This window comes from Haematobia irritans, chromosome 1 (genome assembly GCF_050003625.1).
Source record: "Haematobia irritans isolate KBUSLIRL chromosome 1, ASM5000362v1, whole genome shotgun sequence".
Classification (NCBI taxonomy): domain Eukaryota; kingdom Metazoa; phylum Arthropoda; class Insecta; order Diptera; family Muscidae; genus Haematobia; species Haematobia irritans.
In genome coordinates this window covers 84,779,926-84,801,279 of record NC_134397.1, presented here as the reverse complement: position 1 = coordinate 84,801,279, position 21,354 = coordinate 84,779,926, and the positions used below count along the sequence as shown (strand labels likewise).

Here is a 21,354-nt window from a genome sequence, read left to right as displayed (position 1 = left end):
TTCGACGTCATCATCGTTGATACTTATGTTACTTATGGAAGGCGTTTCTGATAAAGTAGGCAAAAAAAAATGACGACGTAAATCGAATGGCGACGTAAATCGAAGTTTGATGGAACAAAAAATTTGACGACGTAAATCGAAACAACGTAAACCGAGACGACGTAAATCGAGGGATTACTGTAAATCCAAGATGATGATACGTTCGAAGAAATTTCAATTCTCAGGACTACTCATAAAATTATTAACGGATTTAAAAACGTAAACTGGAGAATATAATTATTTCACACTACTCGATGATGCATCAAACGTGACGATCTGTACCCGCTCATAATTAACCTTTGACAACTTTCTACAGAAACTGACTGCGAACAAAAACTACTACTTATTTCAATCCCACGGCAGCGGGTGCTTTGTACCGGATTGACCCGATGGATCCTACCCATTGACCAGCGGCTGGCACATCAGTATACGTATTGTTTCGTCCATATTTTTGTTTTGGAGAAGGTGCATCCCGGTGATCCTCTCCGTTTGCTGTTGGTCCAAGCCGGGATAGAGGAAATCCCCGGACCATGTTCGGTCTGCCGAAACCTGATTCACCACCGTTCGGTTTCGGTGAGGTGTAACCGGTGCTTGCAATGGGTGCACATCCGGAACTGTTGTACCAGTTCCAGATAGTGCATCGTTTACACAATGTGCTACGAAAGGATCGCACAAGAAGTGGAGATGGTGGCCAGGCTTTCATATTACACCGTTCCGTTCAGTATAGATCACTTTTTCCAGACACCAGTGACCCATATATGGCAGCCCCAGACTTGACTGTAGCAGTGTAGCGAAACTGTTCAAGTGAGGCCCAACTTCCCAGCCGATGCGGCGGGATTCGCAGACTAGCGTGATGAACGACATCATGCTAACCCTGCTGATCCTAGAATCAGGGAACTGAATCTAGAGATTTGTAAGATAGTCGACGAGCACAAGCGGAACACTTGGTTAGAGTACCTGCAGCAATGTAACTTAGGCACAGGAATATGTAAGTTGTGTCACACCGTAGAGTGAAACAGGGATTTCCCTAAGATGGGGTTGGGCACTGTTTAACCTCTACATGTCCTCTATTCCACCCCCTCCTGACGGCGTCGAGATTGTATCATATGCGCACGATAATACAATCATGGCGGGCCCATTGTTGATGACATATGCGATCGATTGAACGTCTAACTAGCTTATCTTACCAGTTATTTCATTGCAAGAAATTTGAGGATATCTCCCTCCTCAGCCACACTACTAATTGCATGGACGGCGAAAGTACGCTGGCAGTTGAATGTCAGTGTCGACGGTGAAATAATGTCGACCACAAATTACCCCAAGATGCTCGGGGTCACATTCGACAGCCTTTTTATGTCGTCTGCCCATGCCATTGCAATTTGTGATAAGTTCCGCGGTAGAAAAAAGGTTCTCAAGTCATTTGCCGGCAGTACTTGGGGTGCGGACAAAGAAACATTATGGACTACATATCAGGCAATTGGCCGGTCAGTGGTAAACTATGCAGCGTCAGTGTGGACACCTCAAACGAGCGACACCCAGTGGAATAACATAAGTCCTGTCAGAACGCTGACCTTAGAACTGCTACAGGAAGTCTCTGCAGTACACCTTGGATCACATTTGTGCGGAGACCAAGATCATCCTAGTGCGTCCACACAATTACATGTTGTCAAACCAGTTCCTCTTGGGTTGATATCGAAGTTGTCATCCAAATCACCATCGTGTGGATAGGCAACCTCCATCCAAGAATATAAGGGTTGATCTCCACCTTCTAGAGCGCGATATCCAGCGTTATAAGAGTGAGCCTCTAGATCAGGTAGCATATCAGACTGAACAGTCTGAACAGGATTCATAAGGATACTGTAGCTGAAGCTGTGAGAAACTGCAAGGTTAATCCAGTGCTCGGAGCTCGACCACCGCCCATAGCACTGGAGGAAAGAGACCTCCCAAGGCAGATCAGGGTAGTTATAGCCCAACTAAGATCAGGCAAGTGCAGCCGTCTAATTCCTACCTATCAGCGATTGATAGCAGCGTAGCTGACGTGTGTCCCATCTGTAATCAAGGGCCACATGACACACGACACCTTTTCCCTTGCCCAGCTAAACCTACCCGTCTCACCCCAGATCACTCTGGACACATCCCATCATTGTCGCAGAGTTCCTTGATCTGGATACTAACTGAACTACCAAAGCATAGAACAAAATGGATGAAACTACATTAAAACTGTTGCAACTGTTGTTTAGAGATAAGAGATAATAAAATCGTTTTTTAACTTATAAGACCCAATTTCTATGCTAATTAAAAATAGGCAAAACTCTAATGCAACCAAGGTTTCGATGAAAATTATGAACCACGCAAACCCAGAATAGTATGAAGTTGCGAATGAGATTGTAAGATTATTTGAGTTCTCAACAAATACAAAATAACATCATATTTTTTGCACTCTTTTATCGCGGAGTCAGACTACATAAAATTAAAACAATTTTACATTTTCTTTTTTTTCAAAACTAGGTATTTTACATTAGGTTTGCGACTTTTGCGACATACTTATTATACCGTCGTAAATGTATATCGTTAAAAGTCACAGTTTGCGACAGACCAACCCTGGTCCTGATGTATATTTCCTGCCATCAAGGAAATTATTCGTAATTTTAACAACAGAGTTTCTGATCCAAGGGGTGTTGCCTTCTAAATTCCCAGCTGTATTATAAAAAATTTTTGATCCTGCTCATCCAATTGCTATTTCTGTTATCGTTTTTTCCGCGCCCTTACCGTCCATGGTGGCATTTTTTAAACTTTGTCTGGTTCAATGGGATCCCTTCTGACCCATCTGCTTACTGACTCAACGGGGTCCCTTCTGATCCATCTTGAATAACTAGCTTGGGAGTCCTTTCTGACTTGATGTAGTCCTTATTGACCTATAGGGGGGCTTTTGGCCCACTTGGAATATTGAATTATATTTAATTAAATTGAAAAGTTATATTTTGCAATTAGCCGCGTGTTTAGAGTAGTTTTTCACCTTTTTATTTTTTATAAATGAATTCTTAAAATTGAATTGTATCTCCACTTATTTCTACGCTTTAAATTGAATTAATTGAACTAGTGAATTATCCTATTAATTTGAATACAACCATGAGTTGTAAAATTGTAAATGAAATCCAAACCAGTATTTGTATCACTAAGTGGCAACAAATTTTTTTCATTCCGTTTTGAGCCGAGGTGACTTGGCAAAAAACATTGTTACATACTTTCTTCTTTGCTCACTACTACTTGCTGTAAGCACACCTCATCTCCTTCCACCTCTGTTGAATAAATGTAAGTTAATAAGAAAATCCCTCTTTCTTTTACACTGGTGTTTGTGGTAAGGGTTACCACGTAAGTATTTTCTTCACTTCTGAGCCTTCTCTGGCATGAGCCTAAGCTCCTCGTCACATCTTTTACACGGTGGTGTGACTCTCAATAGTATTTGAACTTAAGTTCATCTTCAATATTGGTCTTAAGCCAATATACGCAGACTGTCCTTTGGGTGGAACCTAAGTTCCGACTTTTTTACTATAGTATTTTCCTAAGGAAATACTATAGCGTTGGGGGAGGGGCTAATATTTTTCTGGAGGGGGGCTTAGCCCCCAGGACTTCTCCAGCAACCCCTATGTATGTTTCATGAAACATATTTCTTTTTTCTCAGTTGTATATCTTTTGATCAACTTTAATATAACAAAAAACTTTTCATCCTTTTTTTAGCGTCGATATTCGAGAAGGAGTGAAGAAGTCCGTCAAACGATGGTCTGATGAAAATGTGTTTGGTGAACGCGCTTATTTTATATTTGACAAAGAACCAGGAACACTATGTATACAAAGCACTACCTACACGGACTCCGGTACATACCGGTGCCGAGTTGATTTTTTGAAAGCACAGACTCGGAATAGCAAAATAACAGTCGCAGTTATAGGTAAGTATAAATCAAATTTGTGAACAAAATACATAAGCAAATATGTTGCTTTAATTTGTTAAACTCGGTCACAGCTTTTTACAAAATCGCCTCTCGATTTTTTCAGAGGTCATCTTTTCCAAAAACATATAGTGGATCATACTTTTTTTTTCAAAATTTGGAAGAAAATAATTGATTTTCTCCTTTGTAAAATTTGACTACATAAAATTTTTGGAAATTGAATTTTCCACTTTTACGGTCAATGGAATGGAATGACTTTAGACTTACTCAAATGAAAGATCTTCTAAGATGTCATCGATAGTATTCTGAAAAGTTCACATGCTTCTTCAGATGGAATTATATAGCTTGCATTCATTCGTACGTACATTCCCAGCAACAACTTTAGTATGTAGTACTAGTTGAAAAACTCAATAATAAAATTCTCCCACATTTAAAAAAAAAACGAAATTTTTATCTATCCTAAAGACAATAGTAAATTTTTATAAATTTGTAAAAATCTGTGAAACACTAAAAGTGAAATTTTCAATAAAATATTAATAAAATCAAATATTTTTCAGACCCACCAGACAAGGTTACAATATGGGATGACTCTGGAATGGAGCGCTCGACAGTTGTGGGTCCATATAGCGAAGGAGACGTAATATCTCTGAAATGTGCAGCATTTGGAGGTGAGTTTATGTTAAATAATTTTTATTCTACCAAGATCATTCCATAAATAAAATTTGTTTGCACATAATGCTAATAACGCAAAAATAACATACAGACGGCAACGGTGGTAGATAACGCAAGATATCAAAGTAATACAGTGAGAGAATCAAATGCGAGCAAACGAGCTAAATTTGCTTCCCTCCGTTAAAGTCGCATGTCTTTGAACTAAGGCTAATTTTCCTTAAAGTAAATCAAAGTCATCCTCTGGGTTGCTAACTTCAGGGCCCAGTGGACCGGTATCGACTGAAGTTATAAATTTGGGCAATGACCAAGAGTTAGACCCAATTAGTCGACCTGTAGATGGCTTTTCAGGGTGCGATAATTTGACAAGTCGAACCTTCCCTAAGGTAACAACATCAAAATCCCTCCAGAAAGAGATTTAAGGAACGCAGAAATGCCTAGTTTATCCTGAAGAAATTAGGATCAGTTTACCCAAGCACGTTGTTGACTAAGCAAAGCAATTCCTTAAAATGGGCGCAAGGAATTCTTGAATCTGGAAAGAGCGAAAGATCGCCGGATTAACTGCCATCTTCCAAAAAAGATCAGTGGCAAAAAACAATCTTGTGATGGCGATTGTTAATAGGCGAGCAGTGGACGATATTAATCCAAAGCACAAGTGGGGGAAATTGTGAATGCTTTGTCTGGCGTCTACTCACAGGTCTTCCAACAGCTGATTGGAAGGTTGGCCGTTTGGATGAAGTGGATGGACCAAGACGGCATACAGTGTTTATATTGAACACTCAGTCTTTGCCACATCTAGCAAAGTCCCAGGGCCGTGTATGTTATGGCTTTCATTACATCCAAATGAAGGTATATAAAAACGAACAGCTGAAGGATTCAGAAATGGACAAAACGATCAGCTAAAGGATTCAGAAATGGACAAGCCTCTGTCTGAATCAGAAACAAGCAGATCTTCTTGCGAAGTAGAGGAAGACACCAAAGATACAGACATGGATAGACACCGTATGCGAGAGGAGGTTTCTACTGCCTCAAAACTCACCAAAGTTGAACCTATGGTTATTGCGAGAGGCACCGAGATCTGTGAAGAGGACATTCTTGATGACTCGATTGAAACGGCTGATGTGACGGTTGTTGAAAATCTCCATGGTCCTACGGATTCTTCAGATAAATCTTCACCATTGTAAGGCTGCTTGAGCTGCGTTAAAAGTTTTCCTGATGAAAGGGGACATACACTGTCTCAAACAATTGTCCGTACACCAAACTTTTAAATCTATATTTCATTGTATTTCAGAAACTATATGGCCGATTTATTTAAAGTAAATTGTATTTTAAAATCAAGCTTGAATGATTATTTTCTATTTGACACCAAAAAAGATCGAATAAAATTAAATTATCTTTTTTCTAAGATACGATGAAATATATGTTCAACAGTTTGGTGTACAGACAATTGTTTGAGACGGTGTAGATATAGTTCTTATTCAAGAACCATATGTTTATAGAAACAAAATATGTGAATTAAGTACTCCGAGGTTCAAACTATTACAGTATACTTGTAGAGATGTAAATCGAGCCTGTGTAATTGCTAAAAATGAGCTTAACTTTTATATGCTTCCTTCAATATGCAATGCAGACACCGTCGTTGTCAGTTTATAAATATCCAAATGCAAATATTGAGTATCTTCGGTCTACATGGGATATGATAGGGGGATGCCTTCATGTGTCGGTTTTGGACGTCACCTTGGCCTCGCAAGAACTGAATGAAATGATATCTGAGTGGCAGGTTTTAAGCGAACAAATTTGATGTTCACACCACCAAGACCATATTTCCGCCAAATGTTAGGAAAGCTGATTGGAATAGGTATAGGGAATCGTTCAATATGATGATATCGGAAATACCAAAGACAAATATGAGCACTGTGCAAGATATCGAACACGCAGTGGAGCGGATTACTAAGGCCTTCAACATCTCACTGAAAGCTGCATGCCCTAGAGGGAAGCCAAGGTGCAAAAATCGACCACCATGGTGGTCTACGGAGTTAAGTAATATGAAGAAATCCTGCAGGAAGCTCTTTAAGAAAGCAAAGTCCACCAGAGTTCCTGAGTATTGGGACGCTTACAAGAAGAATCTGAGAGGATACAAGTGAGAACTGAGTAGGGCTACGCATAACTCTTGAATTGATTGCTGCAGCAGTATTGAGAATACGTCCGACGCTTCAAGACTACGGAAGGTACTAGCATCCACTAACTCCGCTCCAGGTTTCATTAAAACATCGGAAGGCAATTGGACAACGTCCAGTGAGGAGACGCTGGAGGTACTTTTGGACACACATTTTCTTGGAAATCAGACGGTTGAACCATGTTCTGTTTTAACGTAGTGGATTACACTTTGTCGAGACCACTTTTTGACAAAAAGTTTGAAACTCTAATTCGCAACAGTGAGCCGTGGAGCACACAGGCCCCGTGGAATAAACGATATATAGATTTCTACACTGATGGCTCCAAATTGGATGGACAAGTGGGTTTCGGAGTATATTCTAAAGATCTGAAACTTCAAATAGCGAAAAGATTTCCGAACATGAGGGATTATCATTTTTTCATGCAAGTCCGATGTATCGGACTTACTTCGACTATTCAGTTCATTGTGATACCCAAAATTCGCAATTTTTAAAAATGAAAAATTTTGTTTTGAAACATTCTTATTTGGCAAAACACATATTGTTAAATTATGTTGATATCGTTCAAAAGTTACAGAATTATTTCCAAAACAAGCGATTTGGAACCATGATGAACGCTTACACTGAGAAAACTATTGTCGTAAGGCCAGAGACTCCATGTCAATAAAATATGAATTTCTTAGTGGATTTCTCAACTTTAAAGTTTTTTTCCTTCTCTAAAAGTCGATATCTTGACTACACAGAAAAAAATTTCACAAAAATTTTTCCAATTAAAATCTTAATTGAGTTTTAAAAAATATTCAATTAAAAATTTTATTAATTCAACAAATTTTTTAATTGAAACATAAATCAACCACACAAATTAGTAGTATCAATTTCAATTTTAATTGGATCAATTAATTTTTTAATGGGATCAATTAATTTTTTAATTGACTGTCAATTAATTTTTTCATTGATACTATCATTTCTGTGATTGAAGACATTTCAATTAAAATATTAATTGGGTCAATTAATTTCGTGATTGAATGAGAAAAAAAATTTTTGTGTGTACAAAGCAAAAAAACGTTCAGAAAAACAAAATGTGTTTCAATTCTTTATTTTAAAGATTTTTTTACTTGAAACATAGCATAATTTCTCCTTGAAGTCGAGTCTGAATTTGGAAATTTAAATTATCGTTAACACAATTTTTAAAGAACTTTGGAAGCACATGAAAAATATATTTTGTCTTCAATCACGAAATTAATTGATCCAATTAATTTTTAATCAATCACAGACATTATATTATCAATTAAAAAATTTATTGAAAGTTAATTAAAAAATTAACTGAAACTCAATTAAAAAATTTGTTTATACTATTAATTTTTGTTGCAATTAAAAAATTTGTTGAATCAATTAAATTTTTAATTGAATATTTGTTAAAACTCAATTAAAACTTTAATTGGAAAAATTTTCGTGAAATTTGTTTTCTCTATAGCAAAACAAAGCCTAAATTAATGCAACCTTCAATAACAATTAAAATCGTTTTCGTTCAAGGCATACCATTACCACAAATAACATGGCTGCGGGATGACCTCAAATTGGAATCACAACTAAACTTCGTTCCTGGAGATCACTTTGTTGAAAGCGAAATAACGCTTGGTCCCTTGACAAGAGCAGATTTGAATTCACGCATCACATGCAGAGCCACCAATCATCCACGTGCATCGCCCGTAGAGACCGTTGTACAAATCGATATGAACTGTAAGTATGGCACTAAACTTTAGAACAATTTACCAACCCATAGGTTAGGTGGCAGCCCGTTGTATCAGGCTCACTTATGGCGATTTCGATTGGGAAAAAAGGTGCAACATTCTCGAAATTGATTGTCAAATATAAAGGACACTGTCATAGATTTTGGATCCTGTATCCCTCACAATATTATGAATTAACAATAACTTTGGAATGACACTATTATTTGAGCGAAAATACAATGAGGAAAAAAGTAGTGTAACACCAGGGCAACAAAATATTTTTTGCGAAACGAAAACGCCCTTAGACTATTCAGTCCATTGTGATACCACATTGGTGAACTTCTCTCTTATCACTGAGTGCTGCCCGATTCAATGTTAAGCTCAATGACAAGGGACCTCCTTTTTATAGCCGAGTCCGAACGGCCACTTAGAGAAGCTTTGAAACCCTTAGAAATGTCACCAGCATTGCTGAGGTGGGATAATCCACCGCTGAAAAACTTTTTGGTGTTCGGTCGAAGCAGGAATCGAACCCACGACCTAGCGTATGTATGCAAGGCGGGCATGGTAACCATTGCACCACGGTGGCTCCCATTTAACAACCCATGTACTCAAAAAATAATATTTTCTTCAGAAACGGAATGATTGTTGATAACAATAAAAGAGTGATAACACCAAAGATTATAGATTTGAGGAAGATGGGAGATTGGCTTGCGTCATACCAAATGTTGCATTTACCAGATTAGTTTAATATATGTTTGTAATATCTTAGTTGTTTCTAGTTTTTATTTTTAAATGAAAAAATTAATTTTCTTAAAGAAACAATGTTAAATTTTAGACAACAACAAAAAAAAATTACATTTTCCCCTTTATGGAAATTTATTTCGTGCTCTTAATTTCTTTTTATTTGCATTTTAATGCTATGTCAATACTTGTAGTATACGCGTTTGGTTCGAGTATTAAACTAATGTGGTAAATGGTTTGATGTGCTCAGTAGCCAATCTCCCATCTTTCTTTGGATAACACTGTCTATTTCTTAGGAACCTATGGTGTTTAAAACAGATAAAATAGATGTTTAGTTCTATACAATCAATTCAATGTTTGAAGTTTTAAAAGTTGGTTTTTACTGCTCCTTAAACCTAAAAACGAGCTTCTGTATTAGCTTCATGCATCTAGAATTTGCTCATGCGAAGTATTTTCTGTGATATGCAAATATAGCTCAAGTTAATTTGCTTTAACTTATTCTAAATATATTTGTGTTTGTATCACAATAAATATATATTAAAGATTATGATGCAAAACACCTTCCAAGTGGCAACAGAAAAGCCAAATCTTTATATATGGAATGTGAAACATCATCTTGTTACCAGCCCTTAAGATAAATGAAAGCTAAACATAGAAGAGCACTCATTAATAAAGTTAGGTTAGGTATAGTGACAGCCCGTTATTTCTATGTTTAACTCAATGACACGAAATCTTCCTTAATATCCGAGTCCGAACGGCGTTTCATACTATATTAAAAGATAAGTTCACAGCCTGCGGTACCGTGGTGAACTTATCTCCTATCTTATCAGTATCCAACGGTACCGATGCTCCAATTTACTGCGATTTTTTAATTTGCATATTATTAAATTCTATAAAAATTATTTAAAGCTTTTTCGCACGCTCAAACCGGCCCTTAACAGGTTTTCCAAGACTGGTTATGGGGACCTGCCTAAGGACTAAAGTGAACGTTAAATCACGGTCGTATATCAAGTTTCAATAAAAACCAAACATTTACAGAGCGTAGATTTAGCCCACGGAAACGACTTAATTTAGAGAACATTCCGCTTTCTGGTTAGAAATTGTAACATTGTTCTTTCTCATTACAGTTTCTCCTCTTGATATTAGACTATTAGGATCTTATCAATCATTATCTGCGGGTCGAAGATATGACTTGCTGTGTCAGAGTGCTGGTTCACGGCCTCCAGCAGTAATCACATGGTGGCTTGATGGAATTCGTATGGAAAAAACTACAGAAACAGTAAGTATAATAGTATGACCCATATATTTAAGAAACTGGTTTTCATAAATCCCATTTATATATAAATAAAAAATCTAATTCTTTTGTTGTCATTGTTATCCGTGTGAGCCTAAATAAGGGAACCCAAAGCTACCCAGATAAACGAAAAACGCGGTGCTCAACCAAAAACTGACAAGATTCTCGTCTGTACAATTCAATACATTAGGACAGAAATCCACATATGCAATTCTCTGCCGATCGAATAACAAATATATGAATATTTTGAATTTAAAGCAACGAAACACCGAAAATTTTGTCATAAGCCCAAAGATTTTGTTGTCCTAAAGACATCTTTCTCTGATGCAAGTATGTTTTACTGGACCAAAAGTCTATTATCTTTTCATTGAGAGCTTCGACCCGTCTTCACATAGAATATTGAGGTCAATTTGGTCGATCATTTTTATACTTTACTATTTTTATACTATAAAGATAAACTACATGAACAAATTGACAATGAAAGATTTATCAACATTAAGTTGATAAATGATACCACTATTTGATAAAAATATCGTAAGGTATTTGTCAGTTTTCCTTGACCTTAAACCAATAAAAAAAAATCCTGCTTCTTATAAAACTGTAGTTAAATTCCTTTTTCTTAATTGTAATAATATATTTGTTATTTGATAAAAATATCGCCATCAGTTTATTCAATATTAAAATGTGATTGTAATAAAATACACTTTTACACAAAATGAAAAATTTATTTTTATTTAGAAATAATTTTTCAACCAAATTAAAAAAAAATATTAATAAAAAAATAATAATAAACACTGGAATTTTTCTCTTCATGGCATACGATATCAAAATCGTTTCCAATCTGTAAATGAGATTAACATTTATAAGATATTAATAATAATGACAATAACAATACTAACAGGTTGGCTGATAAGTCCCCGGTCTAACAAAGAAAAACACATTTTTTTTTTGTCAAAATTCGTTTTATTATTCAACATAGTTCCCTTCAAGAGCGATACAACGATTATAACGACCTTCCAATTTTTGATACCATTTTGGTAGTACTTCTTCGGTTTTGACTCAAAATAGGCGTCAGTTTCGGCGATCACCTCTTCATTGGAGCCAAATTTTTTCCCTGCGAGCATCCCTTTGAGGTCTGAGAACAAGAAAAAGTCGCTGGGGGCCAGATCTGGAGAATACGGTGGATGGGGAAGCAATTCGAAGCCCAATTCATGAATTTTTGCCATCGTTCTCAATGACTTGTGGCACGGTGCGTTGTCTTGGTGGTCTTCATATGGGGCCGTTTTGCCGCGATTTCGACCTTCAAACGCTCCAATAACGCCATATAATAGTCATTGTTGATGGTTTTTCCCTTCTCAAGATAATCGATAAAAAATATTCCATGCGCATCCCAAAAAACAGAAGCCATTACTTTGCCAGCGGACTTTTGAGTCTTTCCACGCTTCGCTGTTCACTCAGCCGACTGTCGATTGGACTCAGGAGTGTAGTGATGGAGCCATGTTTCATCCATTGGCACATATCGACGGAAAAACTCTGGTGTATTACGAGTTAACAGCTGCAAACACCGCTCAGAATCATCAACACGTTGATGTTTTTGGTCAAAAACTAGCGACGCCATCTATGTGTCAGACCGGGGACTTATCAGCCAACCTGTTAGCACCACAATAAACACTAAATCACAAAATGAACAGTAACGCCAAAAATTGATGGAGATAAAATATTCCTTTACGCTTCCAAAAACTAACGGTTTCTAAATGCTTTAACCCATTCTCACACGCAAAGTGAACCAAACTGAAGCGAGAACGATTGACTTTTATACCATGGCTCGACCCCGTTTCAAGCAATGATAACATAAATCCATTTTTTTCTGTTTTCTCTCTCGATGCCGATTTGGAATGAATTTTACGATCGACCAACAAATTTATAAAAAATATAACAATATCTTTATCGAAAAAAGGATATTTTTATCACAAATATTTCCAAATTTTATTAATAAAATACCTGTACATTCGTTTGTTGTAATTGTTATCTCCACTCTTTTATCAGAAAGTATTTTCAAATATTGTTGATAAAATACTCGTATATTTCAACGTAGATGTCCCAACTTTTTTCAATCAAATACAAAATTGATAAAGAAATTTAAATTATCAATGCAAAACTTTATCATTTCAATAATTTTCTTGATAATTATTTGTATCAACATTTTATGGATATGGGGGTAATATATACTATTTAAGGATGCCATTGGAAAAGTATAAACTTTTAGACATTTAAATACTTTCTGGTTTCACGCGGGAATCAAACATTTTTCGAAATGTCCCATGAACTTGTTCATATTTTTTAACCCTGTTTTCCAGACATCGAGCGATGGTAACCAGACAACCAGTACTTTATCGATATCATTTAGCAAAAACGATGCGGGTAAGTTACTCACTTGTAAAGCCTATAACCATGCTGTACCTTCAGAACCGCTTGAAGATGGTTGGAAACTGGATATACAATGTAAGTTTTAACACTTTTCATCTGAAATTCAATAGAAAGGTACATTAGTTTTATGTGTGAATACGTATTCATATATATCGAGAAATAGAAGATTTTTAAATAATATTGCAACAAAGATTTTTAAATAATATTCTTTTAAGTGTACTGTTCTCAAATTTATTTCCCATGAAAAGGAAAAAGCTTTTACACAAATTTCGTTAAAAATAAAATGTAAAATAAATTATGTGAATTTCTATATAAGTATACATAAAATAAAATTCTTTCCTCCCAAACCAAATTTTAAAACAACGAAATTTCTTTTCATATATGGTATGTGATAAACCTTGACGTCGCACAGTGGGGCAAAATCGCAAAAAATGGAGATTAATTAAACTACTTATCCGATTTTAAAAATTCTTTCACTATTATAATGCTACGTTATCACTGAGTGACATAGGCTACACATCTTTTGGAAAAGTGGGCGGTGCCACTCCCACTATTAAAAATAGCTCTAGCGGCCATAGTAACGGACCGACTGTCATGAAAGTTTTCCAATGTTGTACTGTTAATCTGATAATAATCCTTGGCTATACATGTCCCTGCTAATAGACCGTGGCTATACTTGGTTATGATTGGGCGTGGCCCACCGCCCATTCAAACTTGGAACGGATATGTCTTATGAACTATCAGGGGTATGAATATGAGATTTGGTATATATGTTGATCGTACAGTATGAGTAACATCCAAGGTGAAATAGGGCGGGTCCAAGCCCCCTTTTAAAAAATGTTCTGGCCCAGTCGAATTTTTTGTTTTTTGGAAAAAATTAATACAATTTTCACATAGTAATTAATTTATTTGTATTATAATAACGTTGACGAAAGGGGTATTGTTGTATCATATGTGTAACTAAATTCGGGACCCAAAGCAGATATTAAATTTGTTATAAAAATAGCTTGTTTCTTCATATCAACAAAGTAGGAAAAAAGTTTATACATATGTTTTTATATTTATATCATTTTATATTATAAGACATGTCTTTCTGATCTGTTATTTTAAAATATATGCCCAAAGTCATCAAACTCGAATGCATTGTACTCCATATAATCATCGTCGTCATCTGTTTCATGATTTGTGCCTTCTGGTGCCACGTTCGTCAAAATTGAAGGCGAAACAAGTAGATCTATCACTGATTTTGGAAGTTGGTGGGTTTTTTTCTTTTTTGGCAATTTTGATTTACCAGATAGGATTTGATCTTAACTAAGTAGGAACCTATTTAATATGTCTCGATGGCAATCCTCTCGACTACAACCCAATTACAAGTTTTACATCATGCGAAAACGTCAGACGTGTTGACGTTTTCGCATTTCAATACACAACACATAACGCCAATAACAAATACTCTTATCATTGTAACACAAAGTTGCTAACGATATTTAAAAACAATAGTTATAACAACGAAAACGAAGAAAAAGCTAAGAAAAGACAAAAACTCGTGTTTTTTGCTTGAGTGACTATTTTCACAGTTAATTTAATAAAAAAATCGCGCAAAAACGCGCAACATTTTATTACTTAATATGAAAGCCTAGGAATTGTAGTTTAGTAAAACATTAATATTCTAACGCCAAGTGACCCCATTCATGTTTAAATATCCAAGCATTTAATAAATACTGGAGCATTGCATCGGCCATATATTTTTGTGTTCGAGAACATCTCGAAGCCCAACAAGTAAGGTAGAGATTTGTAGTCGTTCCCGTTTGGACCGATTTTTGTTCGTTCGAATACAACCATAACTCGTTCCCGTTTGTGTTGTATGAAACGGTCAATCAAACAACTTCAGTCTTCGGGATCAAACACAACGAGTCAAATTGTTTTCGAAAACAGAGTGAAGGAATCGAGGAATTCAACTCTGTTTTGCCCTCATATAATAACAACAACTTTTATATGTATTGTACGTTTGTTTAGTTGTACGTTGCCTTAAACAAAGATTGTAGATTTGAGGAAGATGGGAGATTGGCTTGCGTCATACCAAATGTTGAATTTACCAGATTAGTTTAATACATGTTTGTAATCTTTTAGTTGTTTTTAGTTTTTATTTTTTAAATGAAAAATGTAATTTTCTTAAAATTAAATTTTAGGCAACAACAAAAAAATTACATTTTCCCCTTTATGGAAATTTATTTCGTGCTCTGAATTTCTTTTTATTTGCATTTTAATGCTATGTCAATACTTGTCGTATACGCGTTTGGTTCGAGTATTAAACTAATGTGGTAAATGGTTCGATGTGCTCAGTAGCCAATCTCCCATCTTTCTCTTCTATAATCTTTGGTTTGATGTGCTCAATAGCCAATTTCCCATCTTCCTACGTATATTGTCTTTGCTGATCATACACGTGCACGTGCTCATACTCATTTTGTTCTAACGGTATCCTGTGCATACTTCTCTTAGCTTTTGTACATATTCTCATCGATGTATGCGTCACACACGGTCTTCTTATTTTTGTTTTCATATACTATAGTTGTCACTGTGAAGCATCTACAAACACATTTCAACAACAAGTGTCCCATATTCAATGAACAAATTTGTTGAGCATTTGGCGGTTATTTTTGTTTGTAAGTTTTTATTTTTTAATGCATACTTTCAGTAAAAAATTCTTCGATTCGAATTTCAAATTATGTTTTTCAGACGACAAAATAATTTGGCGACATTAAATACTCTTGAGTATTTTAATATTTGTAGTCTATAACTCATTTCAATTATAAGTGCAAGATTTTTCAAAAGAATACCTAAATAACAATATTGATTTATAGCAAGATCAATATTACGTTCATAACAGTCCAATTAATACGTTTTAAGTTTTGTATGGAAAGGTGTTGTCAATCAAACTAAACACTGTTCAAATTAAAAAAAAGCACCAAAAGCAATAAATGGAAACGTTAAATAGCATAAACTTGGTGCTTTTTTTGAAAAGGCACTAGAGACGCAATTTGGAGCTTTTGGACAGAAAGCACTAAATTAGGTGCTCAAAGCACCAAATTGGCATCACTGAATGAAAACTATTTTCAATTTATTGGTTGATACCATGAGAGTGACAAAGGAGAAACATATGAGATTACCTTTCTCTATGAGCGGATTGGAAGAAGATCTTTACTGAATCTATATCACAAAATATTTCCAGTTAACAAATAATTGAAATGATTAAATATTTATTATCCAAACAAACATTTTAGTTAGATAAAAATAGATATGCAAATTGTGCTTGGTAGGAATCAATGGAAGAGAACCAATGGAAAATTCTCACATATCTCTTTTAGCTGATGGCCTAAGTTGACAATGCTTTTTTTTCTATTTTCTACTAATATTATATTTACTATGAATTTAGTATTAATTATAAATAAATAAATCTTTTGTCTCCAAGCACGAAATTTATTCATCCAGTTAATGTTTAGTTGAAATTGATTCAATTATTTGGCATAATTAATTTGTGTGAATCAATTAAATAGTTGAATGCATATGTGTGCCGATTAAATTAATATTAAAAAAACAATTTTGGTGATACTATTTTCTGTGAAAAACAACCCAGACCCTCAGTGATTTTCTCGTTGCTCGCATTTTTCTCATTTAAATTATAATTTTATATACATCATTTTAATTAAATTTAGTATTATTAAAATTGTTTTAATGTTAATTTCTTTTCATATCTGTATTGTCAATTATAGGACCTGGTGCCGTGTTGTACAGGAGCCAAATAAAATAAATAAATAATAATGGTGAACATGCTCGCCATGCATACTAGAGGGGTGCACGTGAGTAATATTTTACTCACGCACATACACGACAGAACAATTTTACTCAAGCACTATATTTTTGGTAGGACTCACGGAAAGAAAAGCCCTACACACGCAAGTAAATCTTTTAAAGACTCACACTCAGGCACACTCACGATTAGATATCTCGTGACTCACGAAAAATCTCATGAGTCACGTCAAATTGCCCCATTCAATAAAATGTTAGTATTATCATAGACCAAGAAGGTATAGACAACGTAAGTGAATTCACAGAGCTGTTGTTTGTCTGCACACCGTAGATGGCTCTTTATACTTCACCACTACTGTGGTACAGGGTATAATAATTTTCGTCTGTAATTGAGTGACTTTTTAAATTGACTTTAATTTGTTTTCTTTCCTTTCTTCTTTTGATGAAACACCAAATATTGGAAATTATATACATCCACACCTTTTTTGTAATGCAAATTGACTGATTTGTACGGTAATTCTCGTTTTCAAAAAAGAAATTGAGTCACATGACTGCTCAATTGAGTGGAATGACTGCACACTGCAAGTAAACAAAACCACGGTGAATTGTCAAACGATGTCTTTATATTCTCTTGGTCTATGGTATTATTATTTATTTATCACAATTTTATAAACTATAATAAGCACTGAAGCACTAGCTACAAAGGCTTAAACATTTTTAGTATGTTAACTTACCATTGAGTCGTAAGTTAAGTTTATTTCAGGCTCACTTCGACTATTCAGTCCATTGTGATACCACTTAAACAACAAATATCTATTACATATAGGCATCTACATTTTTTCCCGTTGAACTCACCCGAATATTTTCTTCTGTTGAACCAACTTGATTGTACCAAAAACATAAGCAGACGCTTAGGCTAACAGTTTCCAGGTCCTCCAGTAATCTAAAGCTATATGCTTCTAAAATTCGCTTACGCCTTACGTAAAATGCAGGGCACTTACACAAGATTGATTCATTTTTCTCTAATGATGCAGTAGTCATTATTCTTCAAGTCAATAACATAGTTTTTGCAAAATCGCGTATCAGGCAGCGAGACGTATGCTACAGTTGAAGTTTACTTTTGAGAGTGTTTAAAGGTGTAAAGGTTGAATTACATATACTATACTTCCAATTTCAATTTTTTTTGCTTGTTTCTTATAGAACACCAAATAAGATTTCATCGGCCACTTTGGCCTAGTAGTATATGAGTTCTTCTCATCCCAAAATCGGCAATTTTGAAAAAAGAAAACATTGTTTTTTTTTTTAACTCTCATTTGGCGAAGCACCGATTTCTAAGCTGATTTCTGTTTCAAAAAGCCTCTTGTGTCCACTAACTAACTATAAAAGGTTTCAACATCCTACCGGTAAACAACTAATAAATATGCAAATTATAAAAAATAACGTTTTTTTTAACATATGCACCCACTTTGGGGATTTTCTATATGAATTTTGAGAATAGTATATTCAGCAGTATTTCCTAAAACAAATTTCCCTGCAAAACTCAATAAAACTCATACTGATATCGTAATTACTTCAAAAGTTATAAAGCTTTCAATCAATTTTTTAATTCCCCAAAAAATTTGAATTTAAAAAAAAAGTGTTCCTTGCACCAAAATCTTTCAATTGTCGGCGTTTTAGTTTTTTTATACCCTCCACCATAGGATGGGGGTATATTAACTTTGTCATTCCGTTTGTAACACATCGAAATATTGGTCTAAGACCCCATAAAGTATATATTCTGGGTCGTGGTGAAATTCTGAGTCGATTTATGCATGTCCGTCCGTCCGTCTGTTGAAGTCACGCTAACTTCCGAACGAAACAAGCTATCGACTTGAAACTTGGCACAAGTAGTTGTTATTGATGTAGGTCGGATGGTATTGCAAATGGGCCATATCGGTCCACTTTTATGTATAGCCCCCATATAAACGGACCCCCAAATTTGGTTTGCAGACCCTCTAACAGAAGCAAATTTCATCCGATCCGGCTGAAATTTGGTACATGGTGTTTGTATAGGGTCTCTAACATCTATGGAAAAATTGGTCCACATCGGTCCATAATTATATAGCCCCCATATAAACCGATCCCCCGATTTGGCTTTCGGAGTCTAAGAGAAGCAAATTTCATCCGATCCCGCTAAAATTTGGTACATGGTGTTAGTATAGGGTCTCTAATAACTATGCAAAAATTGGTCCACATCGGTCCATAATTATATATAGCCCCCATATAAACCGATCCCCAGATTTGACCTCCGGAGCCTCTTGGAAGACGAAAATTCATCTGATTTAGTTGGAAGTTGGTACGTGGTGTTAATATATGGCCTCAAACACCCATGCAAAAATTGGTCGAAATCGGTCCATAATTATATATAGCCCCCATATAAACCGATCCCTAGATTGGACCTCCGGAGCCCCTTGGAAAAGCAAAATTCATCCGATTCGGTTGAAATTTGGTACGTGGTGTTAATATATGGCCTCAAACACCCATGCAAAAATTGGTCGAAATCGGTCCATAATTATATATAGCCCCCATATAAACCGATCCCTAGATTTGACCTCCGCAGCCCCTTGGAAGAGCAAAATTCATCCCATTCGGTTGAAATTTGGTACGTGATGTTAGTATATGGTATCCAACACCCATGCAAAAATTGGTCGAAATCGGTCCATAATTATATATAGCCCCCATATAAACCGATCCCTAGATTGGACCTACGGAGCCCCTTGGAAGAGCAAAATTCATACGATTCGGTTGAAATTTGGTACGTGATGTTAGTATATGGTTGTTGGATACCATATACTAACATCACGTGGAATTGGTTCATATCAGTCTATAATTATATATAGCCCCCCTATAAACCCATCCCCAGATTTGACCTCCGGTGGATAAGTAAAATTCATCCGATCTGATTGAAATTTAGTACGTGGTGTTAGTATATGGTCTCTCGCAACCATGCAGGTATTGGTTCATATCGGTCCATAATTATATATAGCCCCCATATAAACCGATCTCGAGATTTGGTTTTGGAGCCTCTTGAAGGAGCAAATTTCATCCGAGTCAGTTGAAATTTGGTACATTGTGCTAGTATATGGCCGTTAACAACCATGCCTAACTAGGTCCATATCGGTCTATAGTTATATATAGCCCTCAGATAAATCGATCCCAATCACATATAAATTGGTGCATATAAAGTTCATAATTGTAGCCCCCATATTTCAATTCTGGCTCTTCACGTACCGCGCAAAAGTCCATATCGATTCGTAATTATTTGTAGACTTACCTATACATTATCTAGAAAACGATGTTAAGAAGTGTTAAGATACCTTGCCATCGGTAAGTATTACCACAACGCAAGTAATTTGATTGTGGGTGACAGCCTTTCGCAGAAGTTTCTACGCAATCCATGGTGGAGGGTACATAAGATTCGGCCTGGCCAAACTTACGGCGGTATATACTTGTTTTTTTTTTTTTAATTATGTTAAATAAATAGAAAAATCTCTCAAATATCTTTCCAACGATATAGTATATTATTATTATGTTTAGACCTTTGCGTTGTAAAATGCGCCAAACCTCACTAACTAGGGTAAAATAGTGCATTTCTGAAAATGTCCTCCTAATACATATCAGGTGTTATGCGTCCGAACAGCAATTTTTTTCCTCTAATGGACTGAATAGTCTAAGTGAGCCTGGTCGGGCTGCCACTTAACCTAACCTAACATAAGAGGTACCTTGTCAGCGAGCGTAACATAGAATCGGTCAGCACAATTCACCATCGGAAGCGACTGGTCGTATGTATTATTCTCTTCATTAATATTTGTTTTAAATCTATATACGAATAAGTTATTACCTAAAAATTTGATAAAAGTACTGCACATTGACCATAAATTGGTGTAATCTAAGACTGATTCGACCTTTCCAAGATCAACGAAAAGGGGACGGGAAAGAGTGCGGCATGACGAATCAAAGCAAAAACAAACATTTTTCAACAACTAACCGGCAACTTGTCACAACATGTAACGTCGGTCGTGCTCTACTAATTACAACTTGACAATTTTATATATGAAGTAGTAACATATGTCTTTGGAGTGAACATTTTGAATAGTTTTTTATTCTTTAAATTAATGATAATGTATGTCTCAATGTATATTATCAGAAAGTTTGCATAAATAGGGTAACCATATGGAAATTTATTAATTGATATTTCTACTTTTATTCATTGCAGATGTTCCCGAAGCATACGTCCAACTGGGCACCTCCCTTGATCCCCACACAATAAAAGAAGGATCAGATGTTTATTTTGACTGCTTAGTTGTGGCACATCCACCTGTATATCGTATAGAATGGAGGCATAACGTAAGTACTTTGAAATAATGATAACTTATATAAGCACCAGGTTTCAGAAGAGCGTATTTCACAATTGATAATATATATAATCTAACCGCAATAGTTCATCTGAATTTTCTAGCCAATTCTTGCATTCTTCGATGACTTCA

General features: G+C 35.6%; 1 protein-coding gene across 1 annotated transcript in view; it reads left to right on the top strand.

The window, feature by feature from the left end:
- Nucleotides 1–21,354, top strand: part of side-VII (sidestep VII transmembrane protein) — a 122,316-nt gene that overhangs the window by 34,563 nt on the left and 66,399 nt on the right. The window contains exons 3-8 of the mRNA XM_075291029.1: nt 3,778–3,986; nt 4,544–4,654; nt 8,363–8,569; nt 10,428–10,579; nt 12,952–13,096; nt 21,084–21,214. Of these exons, the coding sequence (XP_075147144.1) occupies nt 3,778–3,986; nt 4,544–4,654; nt 8,363–8,569; nt 10,428–10,579; nt 12,952–13,096; nt 21,084–21,214 (955 nt within the window). The remainder of the gene's footprint in view (nt 1–3,777; nt 3,987–4,543; nt 4,655–8,362; nt 8,570–10,427; nt 10,580–12,951; nt 13,097–21,083; nt 21,215–21,354) is intronic.